This window comes from Leuresthes tenuis, unplaced genomic scaffold, assembly GCF_036924035.1.
Source record: "Leuresthes tenuis unplaced genomic scaffold, fLeuTen1.0.hap1 SCAF_24, whole genome shotgun sequence".
NCBI classification, from domain to species: Eukaryota; Metazoa; Chordata; class Actinopteri; order Atheriniformes; family Atherinopsidae; genus Leuresthes; species Leuresthes tenuis.
Genome location: NW_027325378.1, coordinates 26,127,333 through 26,149,832, shown reverse-complemented (window position 1 = coordinate 26,149,832; position 22,500 = coordinate 26,127,333). Strand labels below are relative to the sequence as shown.

The 22,500-nt window shown below is 39.7% G+C and overlaps 1 protein-coding gene across 3 annotated transcripts in view; it reads left to right on the top strand.

The window, feature by feature from the left end:
* The first annotated feature begins 5,535 nt into the window (after nucleotides 1–5,535).
* The window catches only part of LOC140284726 (E3 ubiquitin-protein ligase HECW1), a 78,777-nt gene continuing 61,812 nt past the window's right edge, over nucleotides 5,536–22,500 (top strand). For 2 of the 3 annotated variants that reach the window (XM_072378696.1, XM_072378694.1), the window contains exons 1-3: nucleotides 5,536–5,704; nucleotides 16,400–16,721; nucleotides 17,382–17,489. In XM_072378696.1, coding sequence (XP_072234797.1) covers nucleotides 5,675–5,704; nucleotides 16,400–16,721; nucleotides 17,382–17,489 — 460 coding nt within the window. In that variant the 5' untranslated portion in view covers nucleotides 5,536–5,674. Of the gene's footprint in view, nucleotides 5,705–14,761; nucleotides 14,820–16,399; nucleotides 16,722–17,381; nucleotides 17,490–22,500 lie in introns of all 3 variants that reach the window. The other variant, XM_072378695.1, reaches the window with a different exon arrangement.

Sequence of the window (22,500 nt, the reverse complement as noted above, 5' to 3'; positions counted from 1 at the left end):
TACAGTGGTCTATTTGCCCTTACATTTTTTGGACTGGAAGTGGTGATTTAATAACTTTGTGTTGTTGTAAGTGATGCTAGGAGAAACAAGATTGGCTTATTTTTTTCATAGGGTCAGTTAAGAATGAAAAGACAGGGTGACAGGATATATGACTTCTTTGTCAAAAGAAGCAAATCAGCAAAAGATCAGACAGAACTCAGCTCTGGCATCAGCAGTCCTGGCAGCTCATATCCTGGGAATAGTCAGGAGAGCAGTCACATGCTCAGTTCAATCATTTTAAGTTAAGTTTCAGATATTTTTAAATGCTAGTTACTGATAATGTATGTTGTTGTTTTTTTAACAGGGGTTGCATTTTTATTTTGATTACACTTATATTTTCATACAATGCAGTGTCATCGAGGGAGGACACAGAGACCTCTGCTTCTGACGAGGATGATGGTGAGCCAGAAGAGCCAGAGCCAGCTGTATCCAGCACTGCTTTTGCTCTCCCAAGAGGTCTCCCTTTTTTTGAGTGAGTGTGTGAGTAACTGTGTGTGTGAGTAGGGGTGTGTGTGTGTGAGTGAGTGAGTGTGAGTGAATGTGTTTGCATTTTCATTCATGTAAAAAGGGTTGTTGTTTGTTGAAAATTTGTTACCAAGTTGTGTTTTACATTTTCTATATTGTTAATAAACTGCAAATTACATACACAAATCTCAACTCCTGTGTCCTTAATATGTACTTAAATATTTTTCAACATTTAGAGACTCCGATTGCAATTGATTGTTTGAGATACAAATTCATTGTCAAGTCTGTGCCCCCCCTGAAATAACCTTGGCCACCCCAAGGACAAAAGTCTAGCTCCACCACTGCATGAGATGTGTTGGAGTGCGATGTCTGTCACTGTAAATAATCTCTATACTGCACATGCGTCGTGGTTGTGTTCCCTGTCAGTGTGTTCAATCAAGTGAGTGGCACCTCTTTGGAAGAGAGCAAGTGCAGCGCTCAGAGTCAAGTGCAATATGTCTCCTGTTTTTCCTTAGTTGACTTAGGTGTGTGAGGGATGTCTACAACGGCTGGTACGTCGGGAGAGAGCTCCCGAACGGCTGGAGAGACAGCCGCTGCTAGAGAACCAACAGGATGCAACGTTAACGTGTCACGGTTTATGTTTTGACATTCTTGTTTTCAGGTAATTTATTATGTTTTCTGGTTCTTTATCATGTTTTCAAGTTTTTTTTTTCCCCCTCACTTAGTTCACTCAAGTCACCTGTTTTCTGTTCCACAGCTGCACCTAATCACAAATCACCTCCCCACTGTATATAGTTTCCAGGTTACCATCACTTATTGCAAAATCCTCACTTTACCTTCCACGCTCACGCCGCGATTATTAAGCCTGGTTCGTTATTTAATCATAGTCTTAGTCTTGTTCATGTCATAGTCTTGTCTTGTCTTGCTTTGTTTGTTTTCACAGTTCAAGTATTTTTGATAACCGGCTCAGCGGCGTCTTTTGTTCTCACTCCTCGTTTTGTTAATAAATCTTGTAACTTTTTGAAGTCTGCATCTGGGTCCTCCCTTCCTGCACCAGCGACCCTGATAGAACGATTTTGCCAGACGCAACTCGCGGCCATGATCGACTGCCTAATCCAGGGAGTCGACAAGTGGGATAGGCTGAGGGTCTCTGGCGGCGTCCTGGACGTTCTCCGGTGGGGGCTGGTTCCGGAGATGCCAACAACTAAGGAGATTTGGGAAGTAGCAAAGAAAGTCCACTATGAGGCTATGGTGGACATATTTGGCCACGGCCCAGACTGTTCCAGCCACGACCAAGCCTGTGGTTCCAGCCACGACCAAGCCTGTGGTTCCAGCCACGACCAAGCCTGTGGTTCCAGCCACGACCAAGCCTGTTGCCCCAGCCAGGACCAAGCCTACGATTCTTCTTGTTTTAGTAAGGTGGATTACAACTCTTTGTGGTACATAGTGCCAGCTACTGTACAGGGGGAACTTAGCAGTCAATATGCGTCACTGATTTTAAAATGCAACTGGCTCCTATCGACAAGACTTGCGGTGTTGTGAAATGTCAATCATTTCGGGTGGCACCTGGGGGGTGCAATCAGATTTCAGGGGGTCCAGTGCTACCCCGGCCTCCCCTCTAGCTCAGCCTCTGGACGGGACGTTTGATAGAAAATTAAGTGTCACCATTCCAACAATTTGAGGCCCATGGCGGCATGTCTGGACAGCATACCCTCTCCTTAAAGGTTAAATTCCGGGGGTTAACCCATCTTTGATTTAAAAAAATTAGATTAAATTAAAAAAAATAGGATAATGCCCCCTCCTCTCTACCTATCGCTCGTTTTCGGATATCTATCCACTCGTATGGCTGTGAAGCCAGGTATATACACATATAATTCCGGTGTGTTGTTGTTCAACCAGGACTAAGGTGTGCTTCAGCAAGAAATTGTCTGGCTATATAATTACTCTAGATGGTATTTCCTTGGCTTCCAGTATGACAATGAGGAACCTTGGAGATTTTTTTACCAGAATTTATCATTTGACTCACATATAAAACAGGTTTCTAGGACTGCCTTCTTTCACCTTCGTATTATTGCCAAAATCAGGAACATCTTGTCTCAGAGTGATGCAGAAAAACTAGTCCATGCATTTGTTAATTCAAGATTGGACTATTGTAATTCTTTATTGTCTATATTTTTCACGATCAGTAAAATGTCTCACATTCAAAATTTTATGTTTTCTATGTTCTATTGAGAATGAAATAGTGGTTTATGAGATTGGCAAATCATTGTCTTGTTTTATTTACATTTAACACAGCATTCAAAATTGTTTTGATGTTTTACAAAGCCAGAATATTAAGCTGTTAAACAAAATAGTTTGACTGTCAAATATAAGTGCTCTTTTATTAGAGCTTTCAAGAGTGGTGATTCCATATATGCTGCCAGAGATTGTTGTAATCTTGTTTGTACTGCAGTTTTCAGAACGTACAAAGAAGATGAACTAGGACACATGGTCCAAAATAATTCAATGACTTTTTTGAGGGGGCATAACGTGTGCCAAGAGAACATCCCCCACACCAACACTTCAGCAGCAGTAGAAGCCTGCTCTGTTGTACAAGACAGATTGGATTGATGATTTCACGTTACTGAAGCAGTGAAAGCCTACAACCTGCAGCTTCAAGAGAAAGGCAAACTCATCAGACCAGGTTGCTGTTTTACAGTCTTAAGCTGTCCAGACTGTATGAGCCTGTGCTCACTGCAGGCTGCATTCTGTTCTCGGCTGACAGGAGCAGACCTACCATGAACATGCACTGCTATGACCCCAACAGGGTATTCAGTAGACACAAAAAATAAATAGAAAACAATAAAAATTTAATTATGAAACAAAAAGTGATGCTATGGACTGGAACTTACAGAAGATCCCAGTTTTTATGGATATCATTGATCATTTGTGCAATTTACACTTTTGTGTTCATAATTCATATGTTCTCATATGTAACTTGTGTGTTTGCACAAACAGCTTGCTTCCTACAACACCTTTTGTGCACATACAAGTGATTTTGTCACGTCTGATTTTGTCCATGTCTTGTCTCATCATTTCCTGTTTTATTTTTAAATCACTAACTCTTGTTTCAGGTACCTTGCCCTTCCTCTTGTGTCAAGCTTCTGATTGTCTTCCCTGATTCCCAAAGTGTTTCCACCTGTTCCCCATGGCTCCTCTTGTGCTCAAATAGACTGTGTCTTCCTTGTCTTGTGCCAGTGTGTTGTCTCTGTTATGAGCTTCATTACTTGCATCTTGTTCCACAGTTTCCACATCCCTAGTTTCCACCGCCACAGAATCCTCGAGCCTGTAGTGAGCGATCCTCCTGCAGAGCACATCCTTTTGTTGTAAGTTGTTCTTTAAGCCATAGCTTTAGTTTGGACCATGGTAAGTTTCACAGCCTGGTTTTGTTCCTCTGTTTTTGGAGAGAGTTTTATTTGTAACCTTTTCATAGTGCCTCTGTTTTTGAGAGAGCTTCTTTTGTTTAATTCCGCCTCAGTGAGAGAGCGTGAGTTTTATTTGTTATCATTTCATAGCCCTTTGTTTTCCTCCCAGAGTGGAGAGGTTTTGTTGGAGAATTTTCATAGTGGCACTCCTTCTCCATAGTTATTGAGGAGAGTGCTTCAGGAGTTTCACAGCCTCTTTATTTCCTCTGTTCGGAGATCCTCCTGCTGTTTATTATAAATAAACATTTTGACATTGAACTGACCCTGCATCTGTCTCCGAGGCCCTGACAGATTTGGTAAATGATAAGATCTTTTGTTTTTTCTCGTTTCTCTCTTTGACTAAATGTAAGTTGTGCATTGGCATTATTTCTCTTGCTGCTTCATCCAAGAGTCGTATAAGAGGATATTCTGTTTGTGCAGCCACAAGGTTGTCGGAGGTCTTTGTTGCTGTTTTCTTATAAAGCAAGAGCTGCTTGATACCAGTCACTACTTCCATTTATTACAATAATCTGCACCTCTTCTACTTTTGTTGAAGGTTTTATTGCATGCTTTAATAAAGAAAATGATGATAATTTAAGACTTCATCAGTGTTTAATTTCATAGTAAAATAACTATCGCAAATTCTGAGTATAAATTGCTGTATGTATTTTAACCTTTCATTTAAACTTCCAACTAATGTTCACTATGATTAGCTGTTTTGCTGAGAGATGCATATTGTGGATATTAATACTTGTCAGATTATGATTTAAAGTAGTTATTAGGCTTTTTTTTTTTTAATTTCAGACTTTTAATATCGAAAGTACAGAAATGTATCAGAGGTGTGGCAATGGTCTAGGTGGTGTACAATCCTGAGAGTGAAAACGTAATAAAATATGGAAAAATAAATCCTGTTATTCTAGTTTTTTGTTTTTTTTCAAACTCCGATTTAATTTTCACAATGGAACATAAAATCTTAGGGTAACTATAAGAGAGCACACAAACATGTTAGCAGTATTAACTGGCACATAAAACACCAAGTAGAAAGAATAACAAGGAAAACAATAAAATTATGGTTAAATTCCAAATCTAACATGCACCACTTAAATGCTGAGGTAATGAGTGTTTTCTATTTACTTTCTGAAACTATGCACACGGTGTGCGAGCGGGAGGGGGTGGGCTGTTAGAGCCTCCACAGCGTGAGCGTGCGAGAAGGAGCATAAATGAGTTGGCAGCGCCAGCGAAGCTGAAAAGCCGTTGTCTGATTGGCTGTGAGGCATTGGTACCCAGCGCAGTCAAGGTGGACGTTTGACAGCAGGGCCGGAAACTAGACTTTCAAAATAAGTTAATATTGCCCTCTTACAATGGAGTAGAAAACACAATTTCAGAGCATTTAAAGGCATAGAAAGATATAGAAACAGCTATTACGTTTTAGTACGTATTTGTCAGTAGTATTTGTTCTAATTGATGTTTAGGCCTACTGTAAAACACATGACCAGAGCCTGGTTTTGCCATGGCTCTTACCGGAAACTGTACATTAAATTCTGAGTAGCTTCATTGTGGTCCACAGAAAGAGGAAAGGATGTGACTCGATCCTGTATCGCGTGCCTCTCCGGCCCTAAAGCGACGCTGTTTGCGTGTGTTCCTTTTGCCCTTTTACCGTTGAAATGGATCTCGGTGGGAATTAGCAAGAGTGTGCCTATTCGAGTTCTTACCCTTCCCTTTGGAGAATGATCCACCGGCAGGTTATTTTCTCCCAGGTAGGTTGTCTCCATTGTTGCTGTGTAATGTTGATTCAGCCCATCATGTCAGTGTTCAGCAGCGGCCCAGCTCTCCATCACCCGCATACGTGCTGTTCTCTCTTGTGTGGAGGAAATGATGCTCTGAATCCTGTAAACACCGAGAGATTTATGGCCAGCAGCACGGAACATTATGAGAACATCCGTGATAGTTCATGGTAACAAACGGCTGTCTATGTTTTCTCTGCAATATCTAATAAATGTACATAAAGCAGCATTTTAGCCACATTTCTTTTTTGAACTTGTTCACTTTACGTCCAAACAGGTTCTGTCCTTTCTTCTCTTCTCTTTTTGTCGTTACTGATGTGGGACGTCATTCCTAAAAGTTCGCATTTCAACAAATAAAATAATCAAAGTTAGTCATTGTGAGCTTTTAGATCTGCGCCGAATCAAAGAGAGGCTGAGAATAGATGGAGTCATCTTTCAGGTAAAACCTTCACATGTGACAGTAAGCAGCTCAACGCGGTTCTTGGATGGTGGTTTGGCACACTGTATTGGAGATGTAATGTAAATGTCGGGGCCCCAAAGCGTCGCCCTAGTTTCTCATTATCAGGGATGATCAGTGCAATAAGTGTAAGGGGAGGCTTCCCCTTCACTCTTTGTTTGGGGATTCCCATCAAAATCCTCTTACGTGCTGGGACATTTCCTTTTATTTGGCACTGGGTGCTGCTATCATGGGATTCAGTAGCCTAATAATTAAGAAAAGAAAAATAATATTGAACACGTTGTCTATACTGCACAGAGCATCGTTTAGAATAGGGCTTAAGGCTATTGTTTTCTACAGCCAGGGAGCATCAATACACACACTTACCACAATGCAGGAAAACAAAATACATAAATAAACAAAACACATAATGTTGAGATGTTGATGTTGTTGCTATTGACAGTGACTGTAAACTGTTTTCTTGTCTGTGCTCCTTCATTCCTGTATGCGCTACATCGGCTCACTCATAATTTAGCATCATTTCTCGATTTAAGATTGGATGCTAGTGAAGGAGGATGTTGTGAAATACAATGTTGGTGTTGATCTTTTCTTTTTTGGAGGAAGTTCTTCAGTGGTTGGTTATTTCTCAAAGGGACTTCAGTAAGTTTATGACAAATATTCATCAAATGACAGCAGTATTAAAGGTCCAGTGCCTTCTATTAACGCCACCACTGCATGTAAACTGACTTCCATCTTCATTCTGAACTTCACATTGTGTATTGACAGTTTGAAGTGTCAACACCCTGAGCTCAGTAGATTAGTTTTGTGTTTGTTCCGCTGTACTTTCTGTGGGAATGTGATGATTAAAAAAAGGCCTGCTTTTTGACTCGAGCCAGGATTGTTTTCTATGAGTGACTCAGCCTCTTTTACAGAGATGAGGCTCTGTGTTGTTGATCGGACACTTTCACTGCAGAGTCAAATGCCAACACTCCTTTTCCGTGTTAATCACAGAGTTAGCAGCATGACTAACCAGACATGGTTATGTCCTCTGATTACTTGTGACATTCACCAGAACTGAAGTTGTGCTAAAGCTTGTCACTTTTGAATGAAGATTAGATTCTTGATGACTGGGCATTTAAAAATAACTTTTGTTGTTGATTTGTTGCTCATTGTTGTGACAGTTTGCTCAACACAATTTCTCAGTGCTGGCAGCTGAAACAGACTTGTGGGCTAGTATGTATGATGGTACAAGCCATGAACCAGTGACAGGTCTGTGTCCTGGTTCCATTGATCTAGAACTGGTTTGGATCAGACAAACAGCATGTTGGCCAGAGGTGGTCATCAGTGTAGTGTTGAAGTAGTTCCAACAAGGTGGGTGACAGTCAGATTATCTGAGCTGGTCATCAAGTAAAAGTTGAAATGATTAAAAAAAACATTTAAAAGAAAAATAATAGGCAGGAGCTTCAAAGCCTTTGATAGTAACAGTGTTTGGCATGTAGTTCCAGAGTAAATGATTGAGACATTTGCAGCAAGTGTTTTATGTTGCAAGTGGTTGATTTATTTATTTTTTTTTCCAGACTTTTGTTTTCTTCAGTCCTGCTGATACTAATCACAGTTTTGTTACACATCTCATTTTCAGCATACAACATCATAGCGAGGTTCTGCAAAGTAAACAGCTCGTTAGAGCTGTAACAACCAGGTGATTCATCGAGGGACAGTCAATGAGCAACAAGTTTGTTGTTTACTGTTTGTTCTATTCAACACTAATAAGATGAATGGTCTTAGAGAGAGGATGTAGAGGATGTTTTTATATATATATATATGTATATATATAGATAGATAGATAGATTATGGCATGCCGTTCAGGAAATTAATCTTTGAATATATGGAATGAAACTCTGAATATATTGAATGAACCTTGAATATATTGAATGAAACTCTGAATATATTGAATGAACCTTGAATATATTGAATGAAACTCTGAATATATGGAATGAAACTCTGAATATATTGAATGAACCTTGAATATATGGAATGAAACTCTGAATATATTGAATGAAACTCTGAATATATTGAATGAACCTTGAATATATGGAATGAAACTTTGAATATATTGAATGAAATTCTGAATATATTGAATGAACCTTGAATATATGGAATGAACCTTTGAATATATTGAATGAAACTCTGAATATATTGAATGAAACTTGACTGACGTCAGACTTCACGGAAGTGCCTGCGGCCATCTTGTCTAAGCTGTGGATACTGTGGCGAAAAGCGAACGACAATGAGTCAGTCCGCTCGGAATTTTGTAGGAGGAATATTTAAGTATGAGGACATCATTAACACACTGGCGAATGTATGTACGGGCCAAAATCCTCCCGATAACCCTGCCCGTTCTTCTAACGAAGAAGTCGTGGCAGACTTACGACAACAGGCCAGGCAGCTGATTATCAGGCCAACCTCAGCATGCCTTCCACCTCTCAGGAGTGCCCCAAAAAAGTCCCTGTGTGCAATCTCCACCTGTAAACAAGAAAGGGCCCAACACACAAGATGTTGGAATAGCTAGGCTTTATTTAAAACAACACGAGGGCCCTGATGTAATATAGACAATACCTCACTGCAGCCATAATGAGCCCTGGTAACACGGCTTCTCCTTAAAAAAAAAAACAAAAGCAGAACTACTAACAGAAGCAGAACTACTAACAGAACAGTTTGTTGTGTGTAGAGGTCTGTATGTAGCTTGATAAAGTTTTCAGTTGATTTAATAAAGGTGAAACAGTGAATGGCCGTGCGTAATGACACTGCGCTCTGACGCGGCACTTCTCCGGCACTGGAGAAGCTGCTGCGGCTACAGGGATTTCGTGAACAGAAAGAGAAGCTCTTAATATATTGTTTAGATACAATAAGAATCACCCACATTCAAAGACCAATGTAGGCTGAATATTTAGTTTAGTATTGAACGTATTTGATGATCCGCGACACAGCTTTGTTCACGTTACTCACAGCAGATTGCGGACAGACAAATGCATCGTGCCCAAAGTTGTGTCATGGATCATCATATACGTTCGTTACTTAACTAAATATTCAGCCTGCATTGCCGTTTTGGGCCACTCCTGAGAGGTTGAAGGCATGCCGAGGTTGGCCTGATAAACAGCTGCCTGGCCTGTTGTCGTAAGTCTGCCACGAGCGAACGTCTTCGTTAGAAGAACGGGCAGGGTTATCGGGAGAATTTTGGCCCGTACATGCATTCGCCAGTGTGTTAATGATGTCCACATACTTTAATATTCCTCCTACGAAATTCCGAGCGGACTGACTCATTGTCATTCGCCTTTCGCCACAGTAGCCAGTGCCACACCCTTAGACAAGATGGCCGCAGGCACTTCCGTGAAGTCTGACGTCAGTCAAGTTTCATTCAATATATTCAAGGTTCATTCAATATATTCAGAGTTTCATTCCATATATTCAAAGTTTCATTCCATATATTCAAGGTTCATTCAATATATTCAGAGTTTCATTCCATATATTCAAGGTTCATTCAATATATTCAGAGTTTCATTCCATATATTCAAAGATTAATTTCCTGAACGGCATGCCATAATAGATAGATAGATATAGATATATATATATATATATATATATATATATATATATATATATATATATATATATAGATAGATAGATTTTATTGTAATGGTGTAGAGTGAAATGTTCCAAACAAGCACTGAACAGTAGTTCAGTCTGTCTAAAACTGTGTGTGTCCATTTGAAGGCAGTATAAGGGTCATATTGCAAAGATATGATTTGGACATGCTGCAAGTTGCATCATATAATGCAGCTAAGGAATCTGTATTGATTTACAGTGCATTGCTATGTGGTGCTGACAGAGATGTGGGATGAAATGTTAATATGAGCTCAAGCATATGTCACTGTTTTTCAACAACAGTTGTTTGGAGATTAGATTTACATGATTAGATGTATAGTATCATCATGACCATGATAACAACACATTATAGCAAGTAGGCTAGCACCAGTGAATCTCTGCTTATGTAAGGTCTTTCCTGCTGTGGGTGTGAAGCAGCACTGTAAATATGGCAAGGCAAGACAAGGGCTACCATAAGGTGTGTCTTCGATGTGTTTGTGTGTGTGCCATGACATAATGGGCCATTGTTTTTTCTTTTTATTCCCAAATCATTAAAGCAGAATAGTGAAGCAGAGGTTTTCTTGAGGGACTGCACAGTGGTGTGGTGGTTAGCACAGTCGCCTCACAGCAAGAGGGTTCTTGGTTCAACTCTTGGCTGGGGCCCGACCAACGGATTAAGCAGGTGTAGAAAATTAATGGATGGAAGTTTTCTTGAGCCAAAATGTCAACCCTTTAATCTTGATTAAATTAGGATAGATTTCACATAGATTCTCATTAAAAATCTATGGATTTTTCTTTGTCATCTATGCGAAGGAAATGATTAAAACAATTACAATAGGGCAGATTAGAATGAACAACTTTCAATTCAATAGGGACCACCCATCAGTTTTACAACTTTGAACTTTTTCCAGAGGGAGTGATGTGGAGTTTTAAAAATATCCACAGGTTAGACAGAGAAAAGTGAGCTAGAATTCACTAGAATTCTAGAACTCATTACTCCACAATGCAGAAAGCTAAACTTTCCAGGCTGGATTATCTACAGCTTTTTGCTTTATCATTCTTTATCACTGCTGACATTGTGTTTTTTGTCTAATTTATTTGAGAGAGTTGCAAGATATCAGATTGTGATCAGTGTTGATAATAATGATGTTAGAGTATAACAGCGTTACTAACGGAATTATCGTTTTTGGTAACGAGTAATCTAACTAATTACTTTTCCCATCGTTGCAATGCCGTTGCCATTACTGAGAATGTGAAGTGGTGCGTTAATACAATTTGGTTGAATGAAGCGCAAGGTGTCAGGTTTTGGCCACACATCAGCTGCCTGGAGAGAGCAGGGGTGGGGATGATGACACCATTGTAAATGCGATGATGATTGGCTGATCACGCCCTGACTGCTAAACACAACAAGACAGCGACAATGTAAATTCAAAGGTAGCATTCTCATACTGGAAGTACTACTTCTCGCTCTTTGAAATGAAAGACGATGTTTATGTAACACGCACGCTATACCCAGGAAAAAAAGACTTTACTCACGTCTGCCTCAAGCAACTCAAATCTTATGAAGCGCCTCACATCAACACATGCTTACATGGCAGGCTGAAATCTATTGAGTTCAACTAAATACCAAATGTTCTAAAATACTGTTTAGTGTTTTTATTCTTCAATCAGTTAATATAAACATCTTTGACCTTAAAAATGTTATAGAACATAATGGCATATAGAACATGAAAAATAACATCACACTTACTTAGCTGAGTAACTAATTACTCTTACAATGAGGTAACTGAGTTACTAACTAAGTAATTTGTAACTATAACTAATTACTTTTTTAAAAGTAAGATGACCAACACAGATTGTGATATTGTAATAATTACAGATGTGTATACTTTTTAAAGTTACTCAGCAACAAGAACAGTAAATCTAATGGTTCTTGTCCACTTGGCAAGCACACACTTCTGTTTAGTATCAGTTGTCCAAGCAAATTAACAAGACTGAGTAGAAGGTTTAATAATCAGTCACAGGGGGTCAACTAATGTGATTGAACTATTAGTACTAATGGATTTAGTGGTCTTCATTATGCCAACATGGGGACTATAGACATACTTTATCAGAAAGAACAGGTGTTTTTACAGCTTTCTTCTATGTGCTCATTTCAAAGCAATAATATCTCAAGGGTCATTGTGATTAATTATATCAGATTACGCAAATTAACTATTTACTATTTAGATACTAGCTTAGTTGAATGGTTGAACTATGCAATGTCTAATGTAGACAACAATAAAGGCTCTGGAAGTACCATATTTTCCGCACTATAAGGCTCACCTGATTATAAAGCGCACCCTCAATTATGGGGTCCATTTCTGTACTTAACCTTAAGGCGTACGTATTGCGTAATGTTCTCTGATTGGTTTATCGCTGCCAGCACACGTAGGGTATGTATTACATCACTGTGTCAGTGGGAAATGGTCCGACGGTCAAGGACAACATCGTCAGTCGTTTTTACACTTAAACTTATAAACTGCACATCCGTCGGCATCACCCACCTCAGACTGAAGAACAGACACTCACTGGGACATCGGCAAAAGCATTAATGATGACACGATTCAATCGCTTAGTACGAGCTCGATACAATCTTGCCTAACCCTGGATTCGGAAAATACGGTAAGGTAACTTTATTTGTATAGCACAATTCAACGACAAAGTGATTCAAAGTGCTTTACAGAGACATTAAGACAGTAGAAATAAAAACATGATTTAAAATTTAAACAAAAAGAAAGAAATAAGAACAATAGATAAAATCAGAACAATAAGATGGCATTAAAATGTAATAAAATTATATATATGAAAGACAAAATCAGTAGTTAAGGAAATGACTCGGATTGAAGTGGTGGCAGAGGTTGACCGGGTAGATGGAAGAAGGGTAGAGAACAGCAGTCATTGTTTCTAGATAAATTAACAGGTTTGACAAAGTCAACAAGTGATGAAGACTCTGGTAAGTAGTTATCGTAATGAAGTAAAATGCAGACGAGGACGTCTGTGAATTTTGGGACATAGAAAGGTTTCACAAATCATGAAGTGCGTTTGATAGAATTTATGTCATATGCTGAATAATTAAGCCCATATTTTATTATTTTTACTGCAGGTTCTGGTTTTGGATGGTCCAAATGCAAGAAACAAGAAAGCTTAGATGACCTTTTTTCAATCTCACCGATCAAATAAAGTCTACACAAATTATAAAATATGTTTTAAAGACTCTGTACCCTCTTTGGGATAATTATGTCCAGATTTGATCAGTCTAACTTTTGTAGTTTTCGTACAGGACATAGTCTAAGGTGATCAGAATACTAAAAAAGCAGTGAAACTGTCCTTTTCTGGATTTTCACAAGTCAGGAAAAGGTTTCACAAATACCAAACATGGTATTAATGAGTCTACAGTCTCTTTAGAATAATTGTAGGCAGATCCGAGCAGTCAAACTATTGTAGTTTTCAAAAAGGAACCTAGTCTAAGCTGATCAGAATGCAATAAAAGCAGTGAAACTGGCCTTTTCTGCATTTTCACAAATCAGAGAAAGGTTTCACAAATCCCAAACAAGGTATTAATGAATCCACACCCTCTTTAGAATAATTATAGGCAGATTTGAGCAGTATAACTATTGTAATTTTCAAACAGGACCTAGTTTAAGCTGATCAGAATACAAAAAAAGAATTGAAACAGTCCTTTTATGCATTTTCACAAATCAGAAAAAGGTTTCACCAATCCCACAGGTGATCCACATGCAAAAAATGCAATGAAATGGCCCTTTGTGCCCATCCCTTTAATTTGCGAATCAGAAGCTGTGAATCGGAAGCCAACTTCAGTGTCATATACCACAGTGTCAGCTGTGTGGTTTACTTGATGACACCCATTGTACTTCAGAAACACAAATTAAGTCACCTGGCTTAATCCTTGGCAATGCAGTCAAACAAACACAAATGTATCCAACTCATAAGTAACCCCCTTTACATTATCCCCTTTCTCACCATATCAGTGCTTATACAGTTGTTCACAATAATAGTGTATTTAATAATGGTAAATGGACTTGTACTTGTATAGCGCTTTTCTAGTCTAACTGACCACTCAAAGCGCTTCACTACATGTCGCATTCACCCCACTCACACACACTCATACAGCACGTCTTAAGATACACATAACTACGTGCTTTCTAATCATTCACACACATTCATACCCCCAATGATACACTGGGGGGGCAACGTGGGGTTCAGTGTCTTGCCCAAGGACGCTTCGACATGTATCCTGGGGAAGCCAGAGTCGAACCACCGACCTTCTGATTGGTGGGCAACTGCTCTTCCTCCTGAGATCCTGCATTAGTTTATTTATTTGTTATTCTTTTACATATTTTAATGCTTTTTCTGCTCCCTGCTGCAATGCTTTTATTTTATGTAAAGCACTTTGAATTGTTTTGTACATGAAATGTGCTATACAAATAAATTTGACTTTTGACTTTAAATGTGGCCCACAAACAACTTTCAGGACAGTACATTTCTTGCTAATTTAATCTTTCCTTGCAGGCTGCACAGATCACGTGAGCATCTATAGATGCCCATTAAAACTGAGATGCTTTTTTGCTGTTGTGTTGAATATGTTTTATGTTGACCATCAGTTGATTCTGTGCTGTAGTGTCTGTGAATGTTCTAAATGTGTCTCTGAGGAGCCCACAGTGTCTATGTTTCCTCTTGTTTGTCCATATGTGGTTGTGTTCATTCCCAGTTATTCATATTTTTATCTGACAAAGATGAAGTATGAAAGGATGATAATATTGATGGTGCTATTTTCTCCTCTACATCAGTATGCACTAATGCCATACTTGAGTCTCATCTGCTACATTCACTGCATCTGCTTTTTGTTTCTGTGTTGTAATACGCCACCCTTCTCCTCCCACTTCCCTCAGGTTTTGGTCTGCTTTAGGTTGACTGGTCATTATGCTGATGCAGCTCTGTAGTTTCAAGGTCAGTGCCCCCCCTCCTCTCTGCCTTCCCACCACAATCACCCACCACTTTTTACATTGTCTTCTCACCTCCATGTAGCTCCCAGTCTGTTTGTAAAATATTATGGGAAACCAAAAGACTCACGCATGCATCTATGTATATGTATGTCTATATTTATATATATTTGTATATAGACATAGACATACATATACATACGTATGTCCATACATAAATATATGTATACATATATGTGTGTGAAAGTACTTTTTTTTTTTTTTTTAAGTCGGTAGCTTTTTAGTAAGGAGCAATTTGCCAAATTACTTTTTGCCTCAAAACTGAGTGTTCACACAAAGTGCTTCAGCATTTAGACTGACCAGGGAATGTTGAAAGAGTCATTCCCCAAAACTGTTTTCTATCTCGAGCATTCCCTGGTCTGAGCTCCCAGATTGCTCAAACCGCCCTGCATCCACCCAAAAGTTGGATTAACAGCTTGTTACCCACCCTGAACAGACTGTTAACTGTCATTGGGTCATGTCACACCCTCGGACCATGTCTACATGTTTGATAAAGTTGAATCCTCCTTTTATTACCTAAATCCTGGTGGCTACAGTACAGTAACATCTGCGTATAAGGCTGGAGCCTATTCCAGCTGTCATTGGGCGAGAGGCAGGAAACACCCTGGACGGGTTGCCAGTCCATCACAGGGCCACACAAAGACAAACGACACACACAACCATGCACTCTCGAACTGGGGACAATTTAGGGTGACCAATTAACCTAACATGCATGTTTTTGGATGATGGGAGGAAGCTGAAGTATGCAGAGAGAACCCACGCATACACAGGAAGAACATGCAAACTCCACACAGAAAGGCTCCAGCCAGGATTCAAACCTGGAACCCTCTAGCTGTGAGGCAGTGATGCTAACCACCACACCACCATGCAGCCCGGTTCATTGAGGGCGTGGCAATATTGTTTCATATAGTTTTTCATACAGTTTAAGACAGATTAAGAAAAAAGAGTATTTCTACAGAATATAGGCCTGATAGAAACTAGATAGAGACCTCTGAACTCCATCCTGTTTTGGCTTTACTACTAGTTATTACCTTTGAATCTCTTTGTCCTCTATTGGGACAACGTTGGGAGGCTAACCACTGTACCCACACATCCATCCATCCATATTCGATATCCGCTTCCTTAAATTTAATTTAGTCCTCTTATTAATACCTAAATGTGTCATTTTGAATTCGTAAGATACCACAATGTGTTATCATGATGTTGTAATCTTAAATTCTTGTATGTGATATATGTGTTGTTTTAAATCACAAGGGACCACAAGGAAAGTTACCTTTAGAAAATATGCTAAAATAAGTTCTTTGTCATTACAAATGATTTAATACATGTTGTACAGTATCAGAGTGACATGTCTCCTGCACAGACCTCTGCTATCAACTGTCACAGTTTAACCACAGAAATAAGCTTGTTAATTAGAGAACCAGCAACAGCACACCAACAACACATCAACTGCTGTCATTGCTTTCTCATACAATCATATATACTTTTAATTTGGCTAAATGCATCCTGCTATGTCTTTTGTTGCAGAACCTGTACCAGAATAGGCTTCTGAGCCTGGCTGCCATGGCGTCCCCGACCCGGAGCAGCCAGAACCGCCAACGCTGTAAAGATGTGGCTCGTCACAGCTATGGTCCTGACACCTATGCTGTCAACGGTCTGAACCAGGAGGCCTTCGTGTTGGGGTTGCCACGCTCCACTAGTGACACTGATCTGGTTTCCCCAGATGCCCGCTCCACGCTCACTGTCAGCTCCTCCCATTACACTATCGGTCAGTCAGAGGACTTGGTGATCACATGGGACATCAAGGAGGAAGTGGATGCTGGAGACTGGATTGGAATGTATCTTGTTGGTATGTGATATATGACATGGTACATCTAATCACACCAGACCTTAATGTTACTTACAAATAAACACTGAACTTCTGTTCTAATACAGCAAACACTGATTACTTCCCTGTTGTTCCCCCCATTAACCCTCTGACTGATATCATAAGGTCAGAATTCGTCTGCCCAGTCTAGTCTGGTTCACAACTCAATACTAAAACTGATATTTCCATAGTGTCAACTTTACTTTGTTTGTAGTTGTAATTACTGAATATTATCATGTTCACAATATAAGATTGCAAATATGATAACATTATAGCTCTTGTTGATAAACACAGGTAATATTATTGGGAGAATGTTAGCCTGCTGGTGTTAACTTAAGTTCAAAGTACACTGTTCAGCCTCATAGATGTGCTGATATGGCAACAGACTCCCCAAGTTGACTCTTTACTTAGTAACTTTTTAGAATTTAAGACATTACGTGTATTAGTTCTGTGCTTAATGCTCTTTGTTGATGTGTTTTTAGAAAATGAACGTTATAAGTAGAAGTCATCAGAGAGTCAGGAAATGTTCATATTTTCATATTTATATTTGAATGCAGTACATTGTAACAGGGAAAAAAATCTTAGCTTATTCTGGATTTGTGGGGGAGCATTGTACTTTCATCAGTCTTGTCCTTCTTCTAGATGAGGCTCAGTCCGAGAACTTTCTGGACTATAAGAATCGAGGCATCAATGGATCTCACAAGGGACAGATAGTCTGGAAAATTGACTGCTGTTCCCACTTAAGTGACTGTAAGTAACTTAAACAAAAAATGTTTTCTTTTGAGCTGTAGTTTCCCCCAAAGTTGCAATGAGTTGCTCATTAAAAAAGTTAAAAGTATTTAGATCCTGTGTATATACAGTACTACTGTTAAATCATTCTTTTGAGCTTCTTTTTTTTGGGGGGGTGGGGGGGGGGGTAGTTGCAGACATGCAATTTCTCATTTTGGTGTATTTCTTTTAATATTACATGTTTTAATAATACAGGCACAATACATGCATACAGAGATTAGCCAGAGCATTGTTGATGAGTAGGTCCTCATCAGGAGCACTATCATACAACATGGATTTTGGGGAGTTTTTTAAGTTTGTGTTCTTCCTAAGCAGATTTTGCAGGGTGCCCTCTTCTCTCCTGTTGAGAAGGGCACTACGAAAGGGCACTGTTGTTGCTATTTGTGTGGTGTGGGATGGTCTTTTGAAATCATGTGGTAGGTGGCAAGTGTCATAGTAACATTCATGTGAATGCCAGGAGGCATGTTTTCCCAACTGAACACTGCATTGTAACGATAAGGAGATAAGATAAGGAGCACTTTACCTGTTAGTGGTTTTAATGTTTTGGTTGATCAGTGCTTATTTCTTTAAAACTGCGTTCCTTTTTTGTTTTCCTTTTGAGTTGGATATGGTATGAGCACAGAAAATATGACATCAAATATTATGTCATTGTAAATACAAAATGTTGTATATCAGTTATTTGGATAAAAACTACAATGACATCCAGACTTCAGTGTTCATCCTGACCTGATGGTCCACACTCAGTGACTTGTTTTAGAAGAGGGTGCGCATATGTCATATCTATACATAAACCAACATATGTACATGCTTAAAGTAGGGCTGGGTGATATGGAAAAAAGTCATATCTCAATATTTTTTTATATCAGTCGATATATATATATATCGGGTCCATAACATTTAGCATCCACTTGCATGTTTGCAAGATGTAGTAGATGCTTGCATGGAGTCTGCAAGCATCTACTACATTTCTCACCGAATTTGTCTGGATAGAGCTTTGAGAGTTTTTCTTTGCTATAGTGAAGCCTGTGGAAGACTTTAAATAGTATTAGTGAAAGTCTAGCGCAGCTGGATGTCGAGTTAACAGCCCCCATAGCCCCCTCCCAGAAGGTCTTAGAGAGATTCAATTGGAGTTCTGACTCCCAATTCATCGCGATCTTATGTAAAATGGATCCACTGGTTGAGGACAGTAAATTATAAAAATAGGAGACATGGCCTTTTCTAAGATGGCGAATCGTGGGTCGATCTTTGCTTAGCCGATTAAATTGGGCAGACCCAGTCCCCCAGCCGAACTATCCCTACAAAGCAGTGCATGACTTGCCCTTGGCCATTTACCAGCCCAGATGAATGATGAAATAATGTTATTTATAGTTGTGAAAAAGGATTTGGGAAGGAAAATAGGCAGGCATTGAAAAACATACAAGTATCTTGGTAACACATTCATTTTTATAATTTGTATCCTACTGGCTAGGGACAAGGGCAGGTAATTCCATCTTTGTAAATTGGACGTAACCGTTGTTGTTAATGAAGTAAGATTTTGCTCTTGCATTGGCGAATGAGATCAACAACTTCTTCAACCGGTTCAACTAGCCCATGCTCTCACTTCACATCTGATGAAAACGTTTGAGCGACTCTTCCTCAATCTCCTCAGACCCCAGGTACAACATGCCCAGGACTGTTTGCAGTTTGCGTACCAGGCAGGTGTTGGCGTGGAAGACGCCATCCTCTACCTGCTACACCGAGCACACTTGCACCTGGATAAGGGAACTGGCACAGTGAAGATCCTCTTCTTGGACTTTTCGAGTGCCTTCAGTACCATCCAGCCCCTCATACTTCAGGACAAACTGATTGAGATGCGAGTGGACCCCTGCCTGGTCACCTACTTGACTGACAGGATGCAATATGTCAGGACATCACGTCTGACACTGTGATCAGCAGCATTGGAGCACCCCAGGGTGCCGTGCTAGCCCCTCTTCTCTTCACCCTGTACACCGTGGACTTCTGTTACAACTCAAAACTGCATCAGGAACAATCTGCAGCTCAACAACATGAAGACCAAGGAGCTGGTCATTGACTTCAGGAGGTCCAGACCACAGTTACGACCACTTCTTATCGAGGGAGTCGAGGTGGAGGCTGTGGAATCATACAGGTACCTCGGACTGTGGCTGGACAGCAAGTTGGACTAGACCTGTAACACTGACCACCTGTACAGGAAGGGACAGAGCAGGCTGTACTTTCTGAGAAGGCTGCGGTCCTTTAACATCTGCAGGAAACTCCCGTGGATATTCTATCAGTCAGTGGTTGTCAGTGTCATGTTTTACACCGTGGTGTGCTGGAGGGGCAGTATATCCAAGAAGGACACATCCAGGCTGGACAGATTGATCAGGCGGGTTGGCGCTGTGGTCGGCCTGAAGCTGGACTCCCTGGTGACGGTGGAAGAGAAGAGGACTATGGACAAAATACTAGACATTATAGACAATGCCAGTCACCCTCTACACACCATCTTTAGCAAAGAGAGGAGCCTGTTCAGTTACAGACTGCTCCTTCCCAAGTCTAGGACCAACAGACACAGAAACTCCTCTGTCCCTCACGCCATCAGAATGTACAACTCCTCTCTGGGGGGGAGGATGGGTATCAGGAGGTAGAGGATAGAAAGAAGTACTAGGATTTCTTTATTTTATTTCTTAATTGTATTATTATCTATCTTGCATGTGTATAATTTTTATACTAATTTCACTATTTTTTTGTAATTGACTACTGGAATCTGAATTTCCCTGTGGGAACCTCCCAAAGGGATCAATAAAGTTCTTTCTGAATCTGAATCTAGGCAACTTGCAGTCATTGAGTCTACCATGAACTCCTCTGTATACGTATTTTACTGTCAAATCTGAGGCCATCTGCCTGACAGCTAAAATTTGGCTGAGACAATTCCTTTCACAGTGATGTGAGACTAATAACACTAGATAGAAAATTATTATCTGAACTCATTGCTGCTAAAAGGGGTTTTCAAGCTCTTGAGTCATGCAGTGTGCTCAGTTTTTCACATGCAGTTTGCAGAAAGTCATGCAGACTTTTTACTTTGGTTTTGTTAAATAACTAATGACACAATGTAATATGTTGTGTACTCCAGATATGTACAATCTCAGAATTGAAGGAGGGTTTGCTATATTTTTCACATGATTGTGTTTTAATGTCATTTCTCCCAGCTGTACTATTGTATGTATTTTATTTATTATATTATATTATATTATTATTATAGTATATTCTATCTCAGAGAAAAAAGCTTGTTCTCTAATGTTGCCTGTGAGGCCACACTGTAGCAGTCTCTGTAAGATTAACAGACTTGAATACAGAGACACATCATCGGAGGGAGGGAGGGAGCGTAAGACGGTCACAAATAGTGCACATTCGCTGCATTTAGGGACATGGGGAATAGTGCAAATAAGCAAGAGAGACTGTGTTTGTACACAGAAAAAGTACACATGAAAAAGAACATTTATATCAACATGAAGTCACGCAGGTGTTTCAGTAGTAACTCCAACTTTTTATCACAGGTGTAGGGACCTTTGGCAGATGCTTTAGCTTTATGTAAGTGAAAGTGTTTTGTTAAACTGTGTCAAGTATTCAGCTGCCCCCAAACATTCATCCTCGTGACATAGTAGAGTCCTGGGATACAATTTGAAACAGTTAATCAAAGCTAATACCAATAATAAGCTACACCACTATGAAAGACACTGAAATATCTTTTCTGCTGTTCATTGTACTTTAAAAACATCTCCTTATGTATATGTATTTATAAATAATCTCACTAAAAAAATTCAGCTTAACTGAGTTTAAAGTCTTTCGTTTGTATTATCACTCAGTGCTTTTACATGACTTTCCAAAATAAAAGATGATTATTGAGTTAGTCCTTCGAAAACCAGAAACAAACATAAACATGTCTGAGTGGAATTGTACTAAATCGAATTTATCACAGCTGCGCCAACACATCCATATAATATGAGAGCTATCTGGGTGTATTAGAATAGATGGACTCTGCACAAGCTCCACAGTTCCTATCCTGGGCTTTGACCTGGAAGTGACAAACAAAGAAGAAGGAGAAGCAATAACCACACAGGACTGCTGGATGTGGAAGCAATTTTCTGCCAATTAAATAAAATATCTGTGTTGTATTTGTACATTTGGAGTCCAATTAAATGGCCTAGTTGAGCTTTAAAGAGTTCGTCTTAACTGTGCATGTAAACTTTCTGACTATCAGAGGAGAAGCTTAAAAATCCAACTGCTCCTCTTTCTTTCACAATTGTCCCTCTGTGTCTGATTTAGAGTTTGCTGGGTTAAGTTTGAAAATCAGTACTGAATGGTTTTCATCAGCCCTTCATCAGCACTGCATTAAAACAGACACCATTATGTTAAGGAAATGTTTATGTTTATGCCTTTAGCAGACACTTTTATCCAAAGCGACTTACAAATGTGGATATAACAATGCAGCTAACATCAAAGCTAACAATAAGCTACATTGAAGGAAAACCACCAGTCAGGCTCTGTCAGAGCTGGGCCTTCAAGAGTTTCTTGAAGATAGGCAGGGACGCCCCTTTGCTGGTACTGCTCGGTAGGTCATTCCACCATCGTGGAACAACACATAGTCTTAAACGTGGTGTAAGCGCTGCCAGATGACAATCCTTTTGATGACCGGAGTAACCGAGTCATGACATAATCACAGCAATTGCTCAGAGACAGTTCTAAAAACCACTTGTTGTGAACATAGTTCGACTGGTTGTGAACAGAGTACTTCATCGAGAAATAAAAGCTAAAAATCTGCTGTGCAATGAGCGTACATATGTAAAAAATTATTCATAAAAGTCGCTGACATCTGTAGGCCCGAGGTCATTTAGGATGGACAGAGGCTAGAGTTGAAAACTGTGCTGTTGTCTAACCAATCAGAATCTGAAGCTCCTTTTGAAAGTCCTCTGGGTCA